Here is a 22143-nt window from a genome sequence, read left to right as displayed (position 1 = left end):
TGTGCGAAGAAGAGAAGCACTGTTTGCTGCTTCGGGAAGCCGAGTTGTTGCAGTTGTCCTAAAGGACTGAATCAAGGAAGAAGAACAAGTCTTTCATCAAGCTGAGTGGAAAAAGAAAGTCATACTGTCCAAGCGAAGGAGATCAAGGGATCAAATTCATCTCTATCCCTCTCATGTACTGTAGCTAGGGTTTTCTGAAGAAGACAAGTGTTTCAGGTCTGAAGTTAGAAGCCGAAATTTGAAGGATAACTAAGCTAGTGAAAGAAGGAAGAAGTTTGACCATTGTTGACTCAAGGAAGAAGGAGTTGAATCAAGAAGGATTGTGACTTGGTCTTGGGGATGTTGTTGTCAAGGGTCTAGGTTATGGTCTTGGTATTCGTCAATTGAAGTCTTTATGAGAAGAAGAATTCGTTTGGGTTTTCTTCTCAAGTTGGAGAGGTTTAGACCCTGAATGATCGCCTATATTCTGCATCTCTTGTCTCTTTATTGTTTATGCTTTTGTAGATATTTCATGAAGAAGAACAATATAATAATTTAAGCAAAGTGAAGATCCTAATCTAAAGAATTAAAAAGCATTCACAAGTAGTTATCATTTATAGATAAATCTCCTAATTCTGATGCCCTAGATTTCTCAACAGGGTATCAGAGCTAAGGTGACAAATCAAGGAAAGGGCATCTCATCAAGGGACACACAAGCACTCAAGGATCAAATCTCGAAGGATATCAAAGCAAAGTCAATATCTACAAAGAATTGTCAGAACCCTAGATCGAAGAACAAGTTTACACCAGAAGAAATCTTGAGATCCTCAAAAGCCCACAAAGACCCTACTCAAGTTGAAGATACCTACAAATCAAGGTATCTTGAAAGCTATTCATCCAAGAGAAGCAAGATCAAGGATGTTGTCATCATCTTCAAAATTTCTAAGGCAATCTCCCTTTCGTTGAAGCAAGGTCCTTACCATTGAAGAAGATCCTCCAAGAAGCATCAAGACATCATCAAGTCATCATTGATCATCATCAACAAGGACATCACCATCAAAGGATCTAAAGTGATCTCCCTCTTTGTGGAGTCAAGGATCATTCTTGAAGAGAACTATCTTCATCAAGGAGAAGTTCTCTATTATCTATATCATCATCAAATTCAAGGAAGCAACAAGTGGAAGAAGCATCTTCACAAGTAAGTATATTTATGTCTACATCTGAATCTGTCAAAATGTATTTTTGCAAGGAAAGCAACAAATTGGTTGGGGCTTCAAACTATCTTGCATGGAAGAAGAGGACATATCTGAATCTCATTGAAAATGAGGTCATGGAACATGTCAAAGGCTCAATCACCAAACCATCGAAAGAAGATGCTCAAGCACTTGCAAAGTTTATGAAAGGGGAAGTAAGGGCTCAAAGGATTCTCATAGAATCCATCAAGGATCCCCTCATCCCATATGTATCTAAACTCGAAACTTCAAAATAAATATATGACAAACTGGTAGAGTTGTTTTACGTAAGCACTACAGGATAAGTTATCTCATTAAGGCAAGAACTCTACAAGCTAAGGATATTAAAAGAAGAAGGAATAGCCTTGTACTTTATGAGGATATCTGAAATAAGGGATCAACTTCAAGACCTGGGAGAAATAATGTCTGACAAGGAGATGACCACCGTAGTACTAAATGCACTACTAGAGGAGTGGAGTAACTTTACTTCAAGCATTTATGGGAAGAGAGAAGCTACTCCATTCCATGATCTATGATCACTATGTAAGATTGAAGAAACCAGGTTGAAGGAAAAAACTGATGTAGGATCAAATGAGAAAAATCAAGCATATGCTGCTATGGCAAGGAGAAAAGGAATGTTTGCGAAATTTGGTCCTCAGAAAAAGAAGAACATGGCTAAGATTCAATGCTATGGATATCAAGAATATGAGCATTACAAAAGAGATTGTCCTAAGTTCAAGAAGGACAATAACAAAAGAGGTAGAGAAGAAGCCCATATCACCGAAGAAGTGGAGGAAGCTGAAAAGAAGAAGTCAAGAAAGAGGAAGTAAAATATCTCTACTATGATTGACATAGTCTTCCTCACCTAGTCCTTTTCAAGTTTTCTATTGTAACATATGGCCATCATGAGTCACTAAGGAGCATGATAGGATGCATCATGGCATCATAGAAGCATTGAATGCAAGAGCTCGTGATCATAGAGAGGCATGAAAGATAAAGTCTGTGGCAATCACCTATGGAGGGATATAGCTCTTGGTAACCTCATTAGAAGCATAAATGGTACTTATGAGGAGGAAAAAGTGATCTAGTACAAAGCACATCATATATCAATCAAAAGGAAAACATTTGCTGAATAAGAATACTCAAGATCCTCTGTTGGAATCGTCATTGGAAGGTTCACCAGCTAAAAAGAAGCAAGCGTTTCATCAAGAATTCCAACTTGTGGGAATTCATGGGATGGTGGAATGATGTCAAAAGAAGTGAAACAGATCAAAGAATTGAAGGTCTTTCAATCAAGGAAGCTGCTGTAGGGAGTCTAGATGACCTAAAGGAAAAATGAGGTATGTATGCTTGTATTTGATAAAATAGAGTCATGTGATATGGTTGCAGGTAACATGGGTAAATGCTCTATCTCGAGAACATGATCAAAAGGAAGAATCTCCTTCTTTGAAAGGATGCAGGAAGGCATGGGTTACACATTGACTAGATGAAATCAACATAATATGTCCTCATATGAAATATGAGGTGGTTAAAAATAGTTGCGGGAACTCTGATAGGAAGTTCCTGGAAAGGAAATGTGTGAAGGAAAGGAAGAGATCATGAAAAGTGCAACCATGGAAAGAAGGCAGTCAACGTCCAAGGAATAAAAGATTTTACATTGAAATCTCCATGAAAGATATGAAGACTCTAAGTAACTTTGAAAAAGAAAGAGACCCTTGACAAACATATATCTTTTGGAGATATGTCAATATGTATGCAGGATGCTAATGCAAACTGGAAGATGTTATGATGAAAGACCATTACAAAGGTAATTTTGATTTAATGTTCGTTTCTTATTTTTGAATAATATCTGGATGGACTTATGCAGGGCTGCCGAGTGAAGAGCTGTGGACGTCGTCCACCACTAATGACCATGTAGTTGGATGAAAGATCCTTAAGGAAACATGGCATGAGGAAGGCAACAAAGCATGAAGGAGGACCATATATGGACTAATGGATCACTTTCCAATGAAAGAAATGATGACATGACTGACTCATGGATGAAAGTGATGGATGGTCTGTGCCCTACAAAGAAGTCCCAAAAGATGTAGACTCTATGACAGAGGAGAAATTCATGACATCAAAGGAAGGAGTTCTACAAGCAGTTGGTTGTCCCATGATCTCCACCTAAAGAGCTATTGAAAGCAAGTCCTTGACCAAGAGGGTGTGAAAATTTCTAACACGAATTTCTACTGCGGTAACTGATTTATTTCACCTACTTATCTCTCACAATAAGTTTTATACCCTTCAGTAAACATTAAAATAAATTCTACTGCAGTTATCACATAATTACATAGAGAAAATAATAGTGATATACAAGAACAAGGATCAATCACATCAACACAGTTGTTTTTGGACAATTGTCCCCGGAAAAACCCAATGTGGGAAAACCGGTGTAGCAGATGAGCGTTTATTTGTTAATCTTCAACAATAATCGCTTTACAAGGAATGGTTCTACAGAAACACTCAGACACTTCTGAGAGAAACACCTGAGACAAAGTTTCTCCTCCTCTTGTAGAAGTTCTGATACCTTGGAGACCCTTCACCCACTTTTGCGTCACTCTGTGTCAGTCTACGTGAGGACTGTGTTTCCAGTGGTGCTGTCTCCCTGCTCTTCCCTCTGCGCGGTCTCCCAAATGCCCTACGTCACCTCCTCAGTCTCTGACTGTTGCTGATGCCCTCCTCTTCCTTCACCCTGCAACTCTCCCTCTAAAATCGAACTCCTTCTGCTTGAGAATCGATTTCCCTCAAGTATCTCCAAATGACTCTCAAGTCTTCTCTTATACTTTTCTTGTTGATGAATCAATGACCGAGATTAAGTCTCTAATCAATGACTAATATTAAAACAGATTTGATTCTCGTCTCTTAGAAGCTTCTCACCCATATCTTTATTAATACCAATTAATATTTTTATTTTCCTAAGTTTAGACTTAGGAACCCATTAAAAATATTAATTATTTTAATAACTCCTCATCTGGGTAGAATTTCTCCAAATGAATTCTGGGTCTTGGAGATCTCATGTGTTCTAGCCCCTCCACAAAATTTCAGAACTTCAGCACATCTGATGCTACCCAAAATCAACACTCCCTCTTAGCAAGGAATGTGCTCTTAACAATACTTCCCAACAGAAGCATCACACTGATCCATGACATCAATCCTCTATGCTGTTGATGCTCGGCCAATTGTGCCTCATCCACTGCGCTGCTGCAACCTGCATTGTTGCCCATGACACTCTAACTGTCACTGCTACATCTGTATTGTAGTTTCCTCTGAATATGCTGCATCATGCTACCCATAACACTGCCATTGCTAACTGCTGCACTGCAACTCCTTATATTATTCTCTTCTGCTACTGAAACGAATTCTTCGCCATGCCCATCTTCTCCCTGAAGTAAACAAACTTTGTTCTTCCTAGGGTCTTGGTGAGAATGTCTGCCACCTTTTCTCCTGTTCGAGTGTACCTCAACTGCACTGACCCTCGTTGGACACAGTCTCTGATAAAGTGACACCTGATATCCATGTGCTTTGACCGATCATGAAAGACTGTATTCTGAAAGAGCTTGATGCAACTCTCATTATCACACAAAATACTAGTCGCTTCCATCTTTCTCCTGAATAGATTCACAAGCAATTTCCTAAGCTATATGGCTTCACATGAAGCTGTGCTAGCTTCCATATATTTAGTTTCAGCTGAGCTCAGAGCCACGAATTTTTGTTTCCTACTACACCAGGAGAACATTCCTGATCCATTGCTGAAACAGTACCCAATGGTACTTTTCTGATCTACTGAACTTCTAGCCCAATCTGCGTCAGTGAACCCACTCAACCTGATATCGTTGCCTTGGGTGTACATTAGTCCATGCTCGATTGTTCCTCGTATATATCTGAGAACATGCTTGGTTGCTGCCCACTGCGCTCTCTTTGGTTCTACCATGAACTGACTGAGGGTGTTGACGGCGTAACAAATGTCCAGCCTAGTATTGACCGATACATCAGGGACCCTATGAGCTGCTTGTACAAGGTGGGATCGACTTCTCTATCTTCGGATGCATCAATCTTCTTCCAGTTGGTGATCATTGGAGTAGCCATAGGTCTATAGTCCTGCATTCTGAACCTTTTCAAAATCTCTGTAGCGTATCTCCCTTGCCTAAGGAAAATTTCACCCTTCTGCTGCCAAACTTCCAACCCCAGGAAATAATGCATCCGTCCCAAATCCTTCATGTCGAATTTTGTGGCTAGGTTCTCCTTGCAATCTTTGATGAGCCTGGATGATCCTGTCAAAAAGAGATCATCCACATATAAAACCAGGATTAGAGGCTCATTCTCTACAACCAGATAATAGAGGTTAGGATCTGCGTCACTCTTGACAAATCCCATCTTCTACAAGTAGCCATCAATTCGACTGTACCATGCTCTAGGTGCCTGTTTAAGCCCATACAGAGCTTTCTTCAATCTGCATACATGAGATTTCTTCTCATGTGTCTCAAAACCCTCTGGTTGTTCAATGTATACTTCTTCTTCTATCACCCCGTTCAAGAATGTTGTCTTGACATCCATCTGGTGAATCTCCCATCCCATCTGAGTTGCAAGGGATATCACGGATCTAATAGAAGTATACTTGGATACTGGGGCGAAGGTTTCTTTGTAGTCTATCCCTTCCTTCTGAGCAAACCCCTTAGCCACAAACCTAGCTTTGTATTTTTCTACATTGCCATCTGCAGCGTATTTGACTTTGTAGAGCCATCTCGACCCTAGAACTAACCTGTCCTTAGGCCTAGGTACCACTTCCCAGACATCATTGACCATTATGGAATTGTATTCCTCAACCAAAGCATCTACCCATACTTGATGTTGAATGGCCTCCTAAAAATTGGAGGGTTCTCCAACCTGAGCCACCAAGGCTTGGTATTTGTCTAGCTGTCTACGCTCCCTTTTCTTGTTCCTAGGTGCCCTAACAAAATCCTCTGCATCTCGTAGTATCTGTCGAAGTTCCCGACTCATTCTACCACTGGTAGTGGTTATATCTATCTGCTGCTCCTCTTCCTGAGGCTCTAGCTCTAGAGTTTTTTCTTTAGGAGAAATACTAGCGCTAGTTTCTGTTGGTCGAAGTGGCTGGACCAACGGATCATACTTTGACTACTCTTCGAAAGTCATTTCTCGGGATTTTCTGAAAGCTCTGTCCTCCATGAACTTTACATCCCGTTGAATTATGATCTTCCTATTCCCCGGAAGATAGACTCTATATGCCTTAGCATTCTTGCTATATCCTACAACATATCCTTTCTTCGTAGTTAGATCCAATTTCTTCCTCTTTCCTTCAGGTACATGGCAGTATGCCAAACTCCCAAATATCGTGAAATGACTCACCTTAGGCTTCTTATCGGTGAAGACACTCTCCAGAGTAATCTTACCTAATGCCCTGTGAGGAGTCCCATTATGGATATACACTGCCGTGTTGCATGCTTCTGCACATATAAACTTGGGCATATCTTGATCATACAACATTGCCTTGGCTGCCTCAACAATAATCCGGTTCTTCCTTTCTGCTACTTCATTCTGCTCCGGATTATAGGGGGTTGTCCACTCTCTTCTGATGCCTTCACTTGTGCAAAAATCAGTGAAGTCCTTGTCGATGTATTCTCCACCATTATCTGAGCGCAATCTCTTTATCTTCTTTCTTGTTAGATTCTCAACTAGAGCCTTGAACTCTTTGAATCGACCAAAAAGCTCATCCTTGGTTTTTAGAAAGTAGATCCAAGTCTTTCTGGAATGGTCGTCAATGAAGGTGACGAAATACTCAGCACCACTAAGAGATTTTGTGGACATGGGTTTGCAGATATCTGAGTGTATCAATCCCAGAACACTCTTAGCCCTATTGTTGCTTCTGGAAAACGCTGCCTTGGCGTACTTTCCTAGTGCGCATCCTCTACATACATCATCTAATTCGATACTTAATTCTGGAACTCCTGATACTGTTTTCCTGAGAATTCTTAGAGCCCCATGGTGTAAGTGTCCCATCCTCCTGTGCCATAGTTCATTCAAATCATTTCCCCACTGCTGCCTATCAGTGCCATTGGAGATTCTAGCTGTAATCTATACAGCCTGTTACTTCTGATTCGAATCTGGGCCTTCTTTTTCCAACTCAGGTCTTTGACATATACTTTCTCCTTAATGAGGAAAATGTCATAGCCCTTTTTTTGAAGTTGAGATACAGAGAGTAAGTTCATCTGCAATCCTGACACATGCAGCACATTGGTTGCTCGAAGCCGTTCCCCTGCTTATGTTTGAAAGATTACAGTGCCTCTTCCTACGGGGGTACACTTTGCGTTATTTACCATGGTGATCTGGAAATTCATCCTTTCTTCTTGATAATTCGAAAAACATTCTTGTATTCCTGTCATATGCCAGGAAGCTCCACTATCTATATACCAAACCTTAGAGGAGGCAGAACTCGCTAGGCAAGCGATTTCTTCTTTCAGTCTGGAAGCTAACATAGAATAATCATGATCCATGTTCTTCATGCTCTCTTCTTCCTCTAGAGATCTATGTGAGTCCCTCTAAGTTGATGTCTCAGCATCATGCCCTTGACTCATAGCAGATTCTTCAATCTTGTTGCCTGATCTCTGCTCTGGTACCATGTGAAAAATTCTAACACGAAATTCTACTACAGTAATTGATTTATTTCACCTACTTATCTCTCACAAAAAGTTATTTACGAAACACTTTAGTAAACATTAAAATAAATTCTACTGTAGTTATCACATAATTACATAGAGAAAATAACAGTGACAAGCACAAGAATCAATTACATCAACACAGTGGTTTTTGGAAAATTGTCCTTGGAAAAACCCAATGTGGGAAAACCGGTGCAGTAGATGAGGGTTTATTTATTAATCTTCAACAACAATTGCTTTACAAGGAACGATTCTACAGAAAAACTGAGACACTTTTGAGAGAAACATTTGAGACAAAATTTCTCCTCCTCCTGGAGAAGTTCTCACACCCTGGAGACCCTTCACCCACTTTTGCGTCAGTCTGTGTTAGCCTGCGTGAGGACTACGTCTCCAGTGGTGCTCTCTCCCTGCTCTTCCCTTTGAGCTGTCTCTCGAATGCCTTGCGTCATCTCCTCCTCAGTCTTTGACTGATGCTGATGCCCTCGTCTTTCTTCACCCTGCAACTCTTCCTCTGAAATCGAACTCCTTCTCCTTGAGAATCAATTTCCCTCGGGTTACTGAGTGTTTGCTGTTGATTTTGGGTAGCATCGGATGTGCTCTAGCCACAAAATTTAGTGGAGAGGCTAAGGCACATGAGATCTCCAATACCCAGAAAGGGTTTGGGCAGATTCTAAACAGTTTGGGAGATATTAAAATAATTAATATTTTTAATGGAATCCCTAAGTCTAAACTTAGGGAAAATAAAATATTAATGTGAATTAATATAAAATTGTGTTAGAATGATCCAAAAGTCATGGATCAAGCCAAATCTAATCTTATTCGTTGATTAGGGACTTAATCTCAGCCGTTGATTTGTCAACGAGAAAGGTATAAGAGGAGGCTTAAGGGTCACTTGGAGAATACACCGAGTTGATCAAGATTTCGACTTTCTGGTGCAGGGTTTGATGAGGAAGTCGAGAGAGTGATCAGAGTTGCAACTGAGGGGCAGTGAATACAGAAGCAGAGAGGCAGAGATAGTGTCGGGAGGATCAGCGCAATAGCCGAGAAAACTAATGTAGAGGGCAGAAGCCGGAATTGCCGGGAACTGTCGGGAAAGCTGACGTAGAGGGCAGAAGCCGGAACTACCGAGAACTGTCAAAACTGTCGAGAAATGCCGAAATTGCTGGGAAAACTGACGCAGAGGGCAAAAGCTGGAACTGTTGGGAACAACCAAAACTGCCGAGAACAACCAAAACTGCTGGGAACTGTCGGGAAAGCTGACGTAGAGGGCAGAAGAGGCTGACGCTATGGTTTTTTGTGGGGCAGATTGGAGCTGAGGAGCTGCCAGAGTGTTTATCCGGGGTTTCAGCTGGAGCATCTGTCTCCGAAGGAGAGGTACTACTGCCGATATTATTCTCTGTTGGGTGAGCTGGTTTTGGCACCCAGATTGTATTCAGAAACTGCATAATAATAAAACCCTCAGATAGCTACACCGGTTTTCCTGCATTGGTTTTTTCTGGGGACATTGGTCCAAGAACAATGATGTCATGTGTCACTTGAGAAGAAGTGGGGAGACATCGAGCTGTAGTTAGGCGGACTATAGGCGATGAGGGGCAGGATCCTCGAGGTACCCAACCTCTTGGATTATACCTTGCTACGGGAGCCCCGATGAATAGTACTGGAAGATGTCGGTAGAGACGAATGAGGATGGAGCTGCAGAGGGAGTGGCAGTGCAGAATTCCCAGGACAGCGCGAGGCTAGTAGGTTGCAACAATGTGAGAGGCACGGGAGTGTTGCACCAGTCCAGGATGTCACAAAGAGGTGTGCAACGGTGCAAGATGCAGGGAGTTGTTGCAGCAACGCAGAGGTCAGAGAGGGAGCACTTGTCAGTGACAGAGGGAGCTTCAACATCAGGAGTGCCTCTAGCCTAACAGAGATGTCAGAGTTAGGAGATCAGTTACTTACTTCTCAGTAACTGAGTTGCAGTGCAACAGTTAGCAGTGGCGGTGCTATGGGTAGTATGATGCAGCATGATGAGAGGGGATGCAATGCAGACATAGCAATGGCAGTGGTAGGGCCATGGGCAACAGCACGAATGCAAAGGGAGTTTTCATACAGATGCAACAGTGGTAGTGGCAGAGCCATGGGTGGCAGTACGAGATACAATAGTGCAGATGATGGGCAGTAGGCCTAGCATCAAGGACTGATGCTGGATGATCAGAGTAATACTCAGTGAGGAGTATTGCTAGAGCACAGTACTCGCTAAGAGGGAGTGTTGATTTCGGGTAGCATCAAATGTGCTCTAGCCACAAAATTTGGTGGAGAGGCTAATGCACATGAGATCTCCAATACCCACAAAGGGTTTGGCAGACTCTAAACAATTTGGGAGATATTAAAATAATTAATATTTTTAATGGAGTCCCTAAGTCTAAACTTAGGGAAAATAAAATATTAATGTGAATTAATATAAAACTGTGTTAGAATGGTCCAAAAGTCAGCGCTCCGCCTCACTGTGTGAGCACTTTGCCTCACTGTGTCAGCACTTGGCCTCTCTGTGTCACTCATGTAGGCCCTCCAGTGACTGCGCAATCCAGCTGCCTTTGTGTCTTTCTGACTGTCTCTACGTCTACCTCTCTGATCTCTGCGCTGGTCCTCTAGTACTATCCCTGCCTCTCTGTTATGTACTCGCTGCCTCTCACTGCAATCCAGACCTCTAGTTCGAATTTCTCAGCAAACCCCGCTCTAGAAATCGAATTGACTGGTCTCCCTCTGGTGTATCTCCAATTGACACTCAAGCCTCCTCTTATACTTTTCCTGTTGATGAATCAACAACTGAGATTAAGTCCCTAATCAATGGCTAAGATTAAAATAGACTTGATCTTTGTCTCTTAGAAGCTTCTCATCCTTATCTTTTTTAATACCTATTAATATTTTTATTATTAAAAATATTAATTATTTTAATAACTCTTCATTCGGATGGAATTTCCAAAACGATTTCAGGGTCTTGGAGATCTCATGTGCTTTTGCCTCTTCACCAATTTTCATGGCTAGAGCACATCCGATGCTACCCCAAATCAACAGTTAATCCCTTATCCTTTGCAATCTTCTGGAGAAGGCTTTTCACTGTACAACTCAGTGACCATATCCCTTTCATCATTAAAATTATTTATGCTATAAGAAGATTGGGTTGTCTTCACATTATAACTTTTCTCCACAACTTCCGTCAAATCCTCCATAGACAAGTGTTATTCCTTACCAACAACATTAATCTGATCACTTGTCCCCGCCATTCCACTCTTAATGATTCTCTTCACGATGGAGCAAGTAGCCTCATCATGGAGTTCATTACAAAGTCTACAATAATGTGGAGCTTGATCAACAAGATTTGTAGACTCAAGTGGGTTTGGTGGCCTCTACTCATTAGGAGAACCTCTGTTCTACCATCTATTATTACTTTTATTATTCAAAAACGTATTTCCTTGGGACCTCTCCATGGCAACCAAACGACTTTGAAGGATGGTCATTTGACTCGAATATTAACTTCCATGGTCTTTATGAGTTGAGTTAACTCCTTAATGGGATCACTCTCAACTTCTTTAACTTGTTTACCTTTTGACTCATTCTTACAACGACCCCTAGTAAATCTTGGAATCTCAAACTTCCTTGATGCTTTTCTAAATTTCTCCAACTCTTCAGCTAAACTTTGAGCAATCTTTAAATTATTAGGCTTACTGCATCTTAGCTCATAAGAAGTGTTAGCTGCAAATACATCAACATAATATACTAAAAGAGACTTTTCGGGAGGCTTGGAATCTTGAGGTAAACTTTTCACAATATCATTAAACTTTTTATTAAACTCCTCCACAGTGTTTCATTCTTTTTCATATGGCTAATAGCATTAAGCAAGTGCCTTTCTTCTCATTTATCTCCATATTTCTCATTAAAGGCACTGATAATGGATCTCAACGAATCAAAGGTGTTAACAATGAACTCTGTGAACTAATCCAGAACATCCTCATCAAGAGAGAGAACAAAAAGTTTCATCTATACGACCTCGTGGTTAGTGTTGTTATACCACTTACTCACACAAAGGTTGAAATTCCTAAGGTGAGTTTTGGCACTAATCACATTATGGCCTTGAAAATAAGGCAACTTCTCGACGACCTTATTCATAATGGCATTTGGATAACCATTAATGTTAACAAAGTTATAGGGGGAAAACAAGTCATCCGTGATGTCTTGTTCAACTTTACCCTGAAAAAGCAAATGGATATCAGAAAGAGCTTCCTGCCCAAGATTAGCAAGAAGTCTACAGACGAGAGCTTGTTTAATTGCACTCTAAAGACCCTTTTCAGGATCAAGAGTGGGGTTAACCAAGCTACTTGGATGCCTTTTAGTAGAAACTCTCGCAAAAAATAAACCAAGTGGAGTCGCCACTTGAACAAGAATCTAACTCTAAAAACCCAATATGCAAAACCAAAAATTAATCGTACCCCGGATCAAGGAGGACTTATCCCCAGCAACAGCACCAAAAAATGTTGTTGCCTAGGATGCACACCTAGATTAATGTGGGAAAGGTCCCTAATCCCACTAGGTGTGACCTTAAGGTGAAATGCTTAGACAAGGGGCTATCACCTGATCCCAACTCTCTCTGTTTAGGTTCTCTCGTAACTAAACCGTGGGGGGTGGTCCCTAAAGAAGAAATCTAAAGGCTAACTTGTCAGAGATAACAAGTTGTAGGACACAGTTAGTAAGGCATTCACCATCCAATATAACTTGAAATGAAAGTGGAGATTGATTTAGCAAGTACAAATGTTTATGAGCATATAAACATCAATAATGCAAATTCAATTAGTTCAACAAGATATCTTGCAAGACAAATTATGAGAGACCAATGCCTTTAAATATAACTTGCAAGAAATATATGCTCAAATCAAGATCACAATACTTGCAAATAAGATATGATTTTCAAGTTACAAGAATAGCAAGCTACAAGGCTAGTGTTAGTGAACCAAACCACAATAGATTATATACTAATTTTGAGATATGAACCATTGGATAGAATAGAACTTGCAAGAGAAGTAAAACTTGTGCTTAAAAGAGATATATGATCAATTATGATGAAATAACTTTAAAGGACAATTGGCAAGAGCATGAAAATGAACAAGTACAAGAATATAAATGAGATACTTGCAAGTTAACAAGATGCCCACAATCCAAACTTATACAATAACCAATTGTGTGAAAGATGCAAACAAGTGTATGTGAAGTGTGTGAGGCAAAATGGTCTTGGTTAATTTTATTAAATGCCTAATCTAAGGTTGACTTCCCCTCAATTCCTTCAATTTGGTAAGGAGTGAGGTGGTTGCAAGAAGGCTAAGTGAGATGGCTAAGGCCTCATTAACGATACCACCTTAGGACTTCAGTACAACCTATGTGCCTTCATTCCTACAAGGGACTCAGCCACAACAGAACTACGAGGTCACATGTTTTGGCCTTTGTTCCAAACTCAAATATATGGGAACTGAATGACCGTTGAGGAATTATCCTAAATATCTATCAAGCAAGCTTATGCTTGGAGATTAATTTTAGAGATGCAAATTAGATGCAGTGCTTGATCAAATGCTCCAGGTGAGATACAATTAGAAATGAGATGCTTCAAAAGTGAAATATCTTTAAGGCTTATCAATAGCAAAATACCATTTCACTTTTAGCACAAGTTATGATACCAATGTGAGATTAGCTTATGCTAATGATCAATGAAGCAAGCGAAAATTACTCAATGAAGCATAAGTAAATGAGATCAAGAAACTTATGAAAATGCCAATACCAACTAGATCAAGTATCTAACCAAATTACTCAATAAAAGCAAAGCAAGCTAATTAAATGATGAATGATTTAGAACTACTTGTGAATGAAGATTATAAACTAGGTCTAAAAATTAGATAATGTAATGAACTAAACTAGCAATGTACAATGAAAAAGTTAGTGATTAGATCTAAGGACTAATCTAGCAAAAGAAAATGAAATGAACTAGTGACTAGCTATCCAAGAAATCCTCCTACCAAATGAGGAGATAGGGATACCAAGGGGAAAAAAACCCCAAGCTCCCTCAAAGAAAAATCTTCTTTTATTACTATTACAAGTGCAACCCTCTTAGACAAGAAGAGAGGGTTTGGATTTAGAGGAGGGTTTACAATAATATGGAGCTTCAATGAGCTAATACCCCTCCTCAAGGAGCTAAGTAAATTAGGAGAGAATTATTTACAAAATTTTATGATGAAATTACAAAGGAAATTCCTCCAAAGGAATTTGATAATCCTCAACAAACAATTCACTCTTAAAAAAAAATAAAAATTGTTAGACGTCCAAGAGAGGAGGAATTTTGCAAAAAGGAGAAAACCCTCCTATGCTTGCGGTCAAGGAAAAATCGCCTAAAAAAATTTGGACGACTTCCACAAAATTTGATCTTAATTTTCCAAGCCTCAAGTGATTGCTTTCTCCAAGATCGAACTTGGAAATATCTTCAAACCCTAGCCGTCTATGATTTCTGCAGGCTTGGAGAGAGGAGATGGTTTGATCAACGAAAAAGTGTTTAGCTTCAAAAATATTATTTGTCTCTTTGATCCTCAAGCTTCCACCTATAAGAAAATTTTTAGACAAATTTCCAAGCCAAATCGTTAATCTCCCTTCAAATCTGCACAAAAGTAGAGAGGAAAATCCAAACATACAAACATATATACAAGATTTATATAGAAAAGAAATACACACACACACACACAAAAGGGTTAGAATATATACATAGATTTACATATCTACTAGCCCAAAGAGTGTGAGGACACCTCCGCTCTTGGGTAGCAAGAAATAAGCTCTAAGATAGCTAGATCTGACAAATAAAGCACATAAATAAATAAATCCGGAGAATTAATGATAATATTTACAAGCTATGGCAAGGAAACTCCCTTTACAATATATCTTATGATAAGCCTTTGAAAGGGAGTTGAATCGTTCTTGGACTAGCTGCTTGTTGAAAAGCTGCTCCATTCTGGTGGCAATGCATTTAGTACACAAATGGTTACTTCTGAATCAATAATAAGTTCCCCAAGTCCTTGAAGATGGTCTCTTAACTGAGACTCTCATGAGAAGGATGTCGCATCCTCATCTTTCGATTTCTTCATTCTATACAAGTTGTTCCTCAATGACATCTTTTGTCCTATTATACTTACTGAGTACAGATTCACTAGCTTGTCATACATAGCCTTGGAAGTCTTCAAATTTGCAGCTAATGGAACAAGAGAATCTTTAATGGATTCCACTATGATCCTTTGTGCCCTTATTTCCCCTTTCTTGTATTTTGCTAGTTCTTGAGTCTTATCTTTCTCAGGTTTAGTAATTTCCCCAGTAACATATTCCATTACTTTTTGTTCCGTGAGTATCAAGTCAATTCTTTTCTTCCATGCTAGATAGTTTTATGCCCCAATGAGCTTATAGCTCTCCTTGTAGAAAGAACCCATATGACTTGAAGATTTAGGCATGATGTAATAATATGTTACTTACTGGAGATCAAGATTATCCTTGATGATGTCTCCAATCTTCTTGATGCCTTCAAGATCTTTGAGGTGTCCTTGATAATAGCTTCCGAAGTCCCTTTAGGCTTTCTTCATTGATGCCTCCCAAATAGATCTTCTTCCAAAGAGAGATCAACACTCTTCTTGAAGTCTTTCTCTTAGATTTTCCTTTGATGTGAGCTTGATGTAGAGTTGATCTCCTTTAATGTAGAAACCCTACTTCTCAGTTTTCTACCAATGAGTCTTCAATCCTCCTTGAAGTCTTCTTCAGTCTTTTCTTGAGAGTTTCCTTTTCCCTTCCCCTTGACAAGCAACTCTTTCTAGTGTCCTTTCAGTTGCCTTCCTTATTCACCTTAGCTCTAATACCATGTTGGAAAATGGAAAGCGACAAATATTAAACTTATTTTCCTTAACCTTAATATTTGCTTGTGAACTTATTAGCTTTCTTGTGTTCTTTTAGTTAGATCTTTCATCAAACAAATATCAAGAACATAAACTACAACAATAGAGGACACGGATATTAGGCTCTCAGCCAAGGAAAAACCCATTCAAGGGGAAAACACGGAAACTCTTCTTTTAGAATCTGCTTCAAATGAGATACAAAGAACTAAACCCTAGACCAAGTCCTTCACCTAGTACCAAGTCAACGCTTCCTCAAGTCCTTGATTCTACACCAAATTGCAACACACTGGAACTTCAACCTACCATCTCCTATACTGCAACTCGTCCTACAACTTCAACCCTGTAATTTTGGCGTTGCAACTTCTCTTGGAAACCCTAATCCAGCCTCCTCCTGAGACCTTCCTAGAGCAAGACAACTCTCCCAAGGTCAACGAGGTGAATATAGGGTTTTTCTCCTTCCCAGCTACAAGATTCTGCACCTTGTCATACTGCAACTCAGACTTGCAACTTCGGCCTCCTTCTGCAGCACTAGAAACCCTAGAACTTAGCCCAAAACAGAGGTTCTAAGTCTTTCTTTCTTTTCCCAGACTTTCGCTCTTCTACTTCTTGCTTCCTAGCTTCAGATCAAACTCTTTCTTGATAGAGCGAAATTGTGGAGTGAGTGTCTCTCAAATGAGGTCGAATTGCTTCTTTATAGAGCCTTCTCAAGGGGTCGAATTCTCTCCTTCAGGCTGACCTGATGATCCCAAGGCCGATTTGTACTTCTTCTCAAGGGGTCGAATTCCCTGCTTTAGGCCAACTTGACGATCCCAGGGCCGACTTGTACTTTGGAGCTTCCAGGACTTTCTAGACTAAACATTAATTCTTTTTACAAATATATTCTTTCCCAGAAGGGTCTTATAAACATGATGTTGACTCCTTTGACTCAAGACAATAAATCCTAAGACCTAACAAACCCTAAAAGCATGAAAAACATGCTTTTACCTAGAAGACCATCAATAATGAGCATGAAACCCATGCTTTAATAATAATAACTCTTCTTTTCTTCTCTTGTTTGTTGCATAGGATACATATTGAAGTAAGTACAACATTATGAAGACTGAAACTAGTTACATTTCTCAACAGGTACCTCTACTTGTGTGCTTATGGTTTTGAGAACTAAGTTGCACAAAACATGGAAACCTCTAGAAGTTTCTGAAATGAGATTGCTTTGAAACATGACCCCCCCTGCCCAAAAATGGAAATGTCGGGGGAAACCTTATATATATATATATATATATATATATTACAAATAACACATTGTCTTGCAAAAGAAAGGAATGATATGCATAAATGATATTTTAGAAGGAAAACCATGTCTATGTTATCTCCCATGTATGATTACATGATGTAAAATCCAAATTAGCCTTTATAGATGAGGCTATACATCCAAAATCAGTCTTTATACATGGCTATATGTGTTGAAAATGGGCTAAAACATGAGTTATAGACAAGCATAATTACATACCCTAATAATGTTCATCCCCATCCTGTTCAATAAAAATAGAAAAAAATGCTTGTTCGGCAGAACGTGAGCATGAATTGGTTAGAGATAAATTAGTTTTTGGAGTGATTAGAGCTAAAATTTAGTGGTAGATTAAGTTTTTTTACCATAGAAGGGCCCCACACTCTTCTTGGTCACTTGAGTGGGTCCGCACAATCAAAGAGAGCCACAGAAATGGGGTGGATTTGGATTGAAGTGCCTTCGAAATGCCAGCGTTCCTATTGTACAGTGTTTTTAGTGGGTCAGCACAAGCAAAGACAGCTGCCGAAACAGGGCAGATTTGTGTTGAAGCATTGCAAATGATTTTGCGGAAACAGTACACAGCCAAAATTGGCTATTGCCTTTGTTCTGGCTCTCATGTTGTTTTTTCACTGGACTAGCTTTGCAATCAACGCATGTCTATAGTTAAATAGGTGTCGTGAATGCAATTCTCCCTACTAGTAGTTGTAACTGCAGGGATACATAGAAGTCTACTAACAATGAAGATAGCACTACAAAGAGGAGGATTATTGCACAATTTGAGTAGATCACTAAGATTGTCTTTTGACACGAAGATTTAGAACTTTAACACTCTGCTCATCAAAGTGTGAATCAACTGGTCACAATCAATATTGGCATCTTATATTATATAGTTTCAATATGGAATGAGAAAGTTATGGGAATTAGAAGTTTAAGAAGCTGTAAATGCTATAAAATTTAACAATTTCCTCCCAAAATCCCCATAAAGGTGCACTAAATGTTGATGCCTAAGATGAAAATAAAAATGGGTGATAAAATTATAATGCATATACACTGCTTCCATGCCTTGGAGACAGTATCGACCAATCAGCAGTTGATATGGAGCCATTTTCAGTCAAATGTATATTACAAATTGATTACATAAATAATAATAACAAGTCAAAGATTCCATTTGTGAGCATTCTATGTATATAAAGCATCACATACCCTTGCATCAATCATCTTTTTATCATACGATAGTATATTATTTTATTCCATTTAGGTTTTAATTGTATAACCTATTTTTATTGAATGTTCACTTAGTTTATGAATGGAAATGTCCATTACATTCACTGACGACTGACAACGTCTATAGATCTCGGTTGACATGTCCATAAGGAGGGTTCCTTCTAACACTCATTGCTTCATCTTAGCCTTAATTTGAGATGGTTCTTTGCATTCCGTGATCATTTGTGATCCTAATTTTTGTCACGTCTTTACTTGTGGAATCTTTTTCCATATGTAATCATGAACTTCTACACGTGAGAGGCAAATGATGTAAATTCTTGGATTTCAATAGTATATTGTTTGGCTATTCATTTAATGCATGCCATTGCTTTGGGTATTAAACTGTTTCAAGAACATGTCTGTCACTTGTATTGTGATATTTGTATTTTCCATTTGTATGTTTTGGAGATTGCTTCAGTATTTTACATGCTATAAGTTATAATTGTTGTTGGTATGCATGTATCATATGATTCCTTGGTTCAAAGGAAATATGGGTTGCTGGAAAGAGAGATGGTTTGCAGAAAGTAAATTCTGCTCAAATTTAGGCTGCCAATTCTCTCTATCCTTTTGGTAAAGCATCCTATTTGAAAGTATTGGTTCAGTTTCAAGAACATGTCTGTCACTTGTATTGTGATATTTGTATTTTCCATTTGTATGTTTTGGAGATTGCTTCAGTATTTTACATGCTATAAGTTATAATTGTTGTTGGTATGCATGTATCATATGATTCCTTGGTTCAAAGGAAATATGGGTTGCTGGAAAGAGAGATGGTTTGCAGAAAGTAAATTCTGCTCAAATTTAGGCTGCCAATTCTCTCTATCCTTTTGGTAAAGCATCCTATTTGAAAGTATTGGTTCAATGCTTGACTAACCCTAATGCAGTTATTTATTTCAGCCAAAGTATTATGACAACAACTCTGAGAGAATGTTGGAAGTGCTATTAGGTGTGAAACAGCTTGGTTGCAACTTCCTCGTAGGTGGTAGGATTGTCGATGGCACCTTCAAGGTATGCTGTATTAAATTTTCTTGATCGTTGCTTCCCTGTCTATCTTCCATTTATTTTAATATATTCTTTATTGTTCTTTTAGATTTTATTATTAGCTATACTGTTTTAGTAGATGTGTTGAGCCTTTGGTCTTAAAGGGAGCTTAACTGTAGGCTTGCTGAGTTACTGTAGCTGAATTCTATCGATTTTCTGTTTCTCTTGATATTCAGGTTCTATCAGATTTGGATGTTCCTGAGCAGTTGAGGGACATGTTTATGTCAATACCTAAAGGTCTGTTTCGTATGGACATATCCTCAACAAAAATTAGAGAAAATATTGGTGGGTGTACTGATCCCTAGGGGTAAATATCCAATGTGCCATGGCAGTGGGCTATGAAAGTTAGAGCAAGTCCACGCTGTGCTTGTTATGATGCTTTTAAATCATCGAAGCAGTTTCTGAAAGTACTAATGGATTATATGTAGCCCACCAATTGGAATAGGAATCATGTTGTAAGTGACATACAAGGAATGATAACAATGCCATTTCTGTTTCTCTTAATTTATTCAATATTAATTGGAAAGCTATATTGTAAAATTCTCGCTTTAGATTTCAATTATTTACACTCAGCAATGTTGCTGAAGTTGTATCTTTTAGCATGAATCCTTAAGATATCTACATAATTGGTATAAAATTGAAATGTTGCAAATGATTGAATAGGTGATACAGATATGATCAATGGAAAATATTACATTTTTAAGGCCCCACGAGAGTGTCTTCTTAAAATCTCTGTTGATATTTTCAAACCATTTGGGTTGCAGAGGTGGAGGCTTGTGCCTGATTGGGCATTTAGTATTTTCTGGTCTGCTGCCATTGGAGTTTTAGTCTGTTGAGCAACTGTCGGTCAATAGATTTTGAGATTATTTGATCCGAGATAAATAGAAGTGATCTTTTTGATAGTATGTTTGATTTTGGTGGGTTTCAGATTGTGTAAGTTGGGACCATTGTGGATTTTTCCAATTGAATTTTCCCGACAGGAAGCCAATGCATCCTGACATCTGCTGAGGACCATATAATTCATTGCTAACTTTCATTTAGTTAACAAATTGCAAAACAAGCTAGATATTTTCTATTTCTGGTAACAAGCTTACAAAATGGTTTTAAATAAAATTTGTTTTCAAATGAACAGAACAACAAAGTCAATATGTTGTGAGTCCATTAATTTTATAATGATGAATGCACCTTTAAAACATTCCATAAATTCAAGAATCAATACCATCACTATAGATAAAATCCTCTGGACAATAAAATTTTGGTGCCAAATTCAAGTGGTTCCTAGCATTTTATTAGATCATGATGTTCATATCCGCCTTCTAAACTTTCTCTTATTGGATAGCTGTAAGCTACTTTGAATTTTTTAGTAGCGTTGTCTATGGATGAGCTAGGACCAGGTCAATAGAATTCTTTGAACATAGAATTTAGGTGCTGAATTCAAGTGTTGTGTACAATTTTATTAGATCATGATAGTTGTATTTGCCTAGAAAACTTCCTATGGGATATTGGATATTTGTAAGTTTCTCTATGGGATATTGGATATATCAAAATTTTCATTGTCAAATGAACTGGGCAACAAAATCAGTATGTCGTGTGTGAATTAATTTGAGAGTGATGAATGGACCTCTAAACCATTCTGTAACACCCATAACCTCTAAGACAGCAGATCAACAGATAACTTACTTGTATGACAATAGGGAATCTATATATTTTTAATATTTTCTTTGTAAGTTATTTATAATCATATAGTACTCGCAATGATTATCACTAGGTTTATTGTTCAAGATACTTGAATAACACATTTTTTGTTAAGACTTGTTACAGATTATCATATATACATATATTCCTTGATGGGTTTATTTCATTCGTCAATTTTGAATTATAACAATTTAAGAGTGTCATTCATTAGATTCCAAAAGTGGTCCAGGTTCCTTTACAAATATTCTTTTGTAAAAGGAAAAGCATGCATAACTCATAAATGCCCATGGAAAACCTTGTATCTCCTTGAATGGATAAGTTAAAGGAATATCAAAATTCTGATTCTTCTTTAAAAGTTTTCACTTAATGTAATTGTTTTTTAAAATTCACTTACTTGCATTGAGTAAATACCAGCTTAGATCCCTCTTAACTCCGGATCTACCAAGTGCCGAGAGGGATAAAATCTCTTTTCACTCTAAAAGAGGTTCACATCTCAAGAGAGATGATTCCTCTCGACACTTGGTATATCCAGAGTTACGGATCTAAGTTTGTTTTATATATTTGATACATTTTTGGTTTCCCTTGCTATTATATCCAACCTCACTCCTATCTTTTTACATTGAAGGGGTGATTGAATTTGGAAGGGACTCCCTTTCAAATTTAATCATTGTTGGTTGTCTGATGAGGAGTTCAATCTCCTGGTGAGAGATACATGGGCCAAGATGGATCTACAAAACAATATGTCAAAAATGGAGTCAATATGTCATAATAAGAATGTGGGAGAGAGATAAGAAACATAGACTTTGGAAGGAACTGCCTAATCTAGATTTGGCTCAGAAGTCGTTTTTTGACCCACAACCGCCATACTTTTTCTCTACTACACAACAACAAAAGGCGATGGCAATGGAGGCTAGGAAAAGGTTACTGCAACTACATGAAGAGGAATGGAGGCTCAAGCGCTGAGCCACTTGGGTTGTTGTGGGTGACAA

General features: G+C 38.6%; 1 protein-coding gene across 1 annotated transcript in view; it reads left to right on the top strand.

Moving 5' to 3' along the window:
* LOC149169735 (Nucleotidylyl transferase superfamily protein) overlaps positions 1-20167 on the top strand; it is a 253875-nt gene extending 233708 nt beyond the window's left edge. Inside the window, exons 11-12 of the mRNA XM_089428789.1 lie at positions 19316-19426; positions 19636-20167. Coding sequence (XP_089284915.1) covers positions 19316-19426; positions 19636-19764 — 240 coding nt within the window. The 3' untranslated portion in view covers positions 19765-20167. The remainder of the gene's footprint in view (positions 1-19315; positions 19427-19635) is intronic.
* Positions 20168-22143: the final 1976 nt, after the last annotated feature.

Source organism: Pinus tabuliformis, chromosome 4_2 (genome assembly GCF_031772625.1).
Source record: "Pinus tabuliformis cultivar Carrire ecotype Pingquan chromosome 4_2, CPIR1, whole genome shotgun sequence".
Lineage (NCBI taxonomy): Eukaryota > Viridiplantae > Streptophyta > Pinopsida > Pinales > Pinaceae > Pinus > Pinus tabuliformis.
This window is presented reverse-complemented; position numbering and strand designations above follow the sequence as displayed.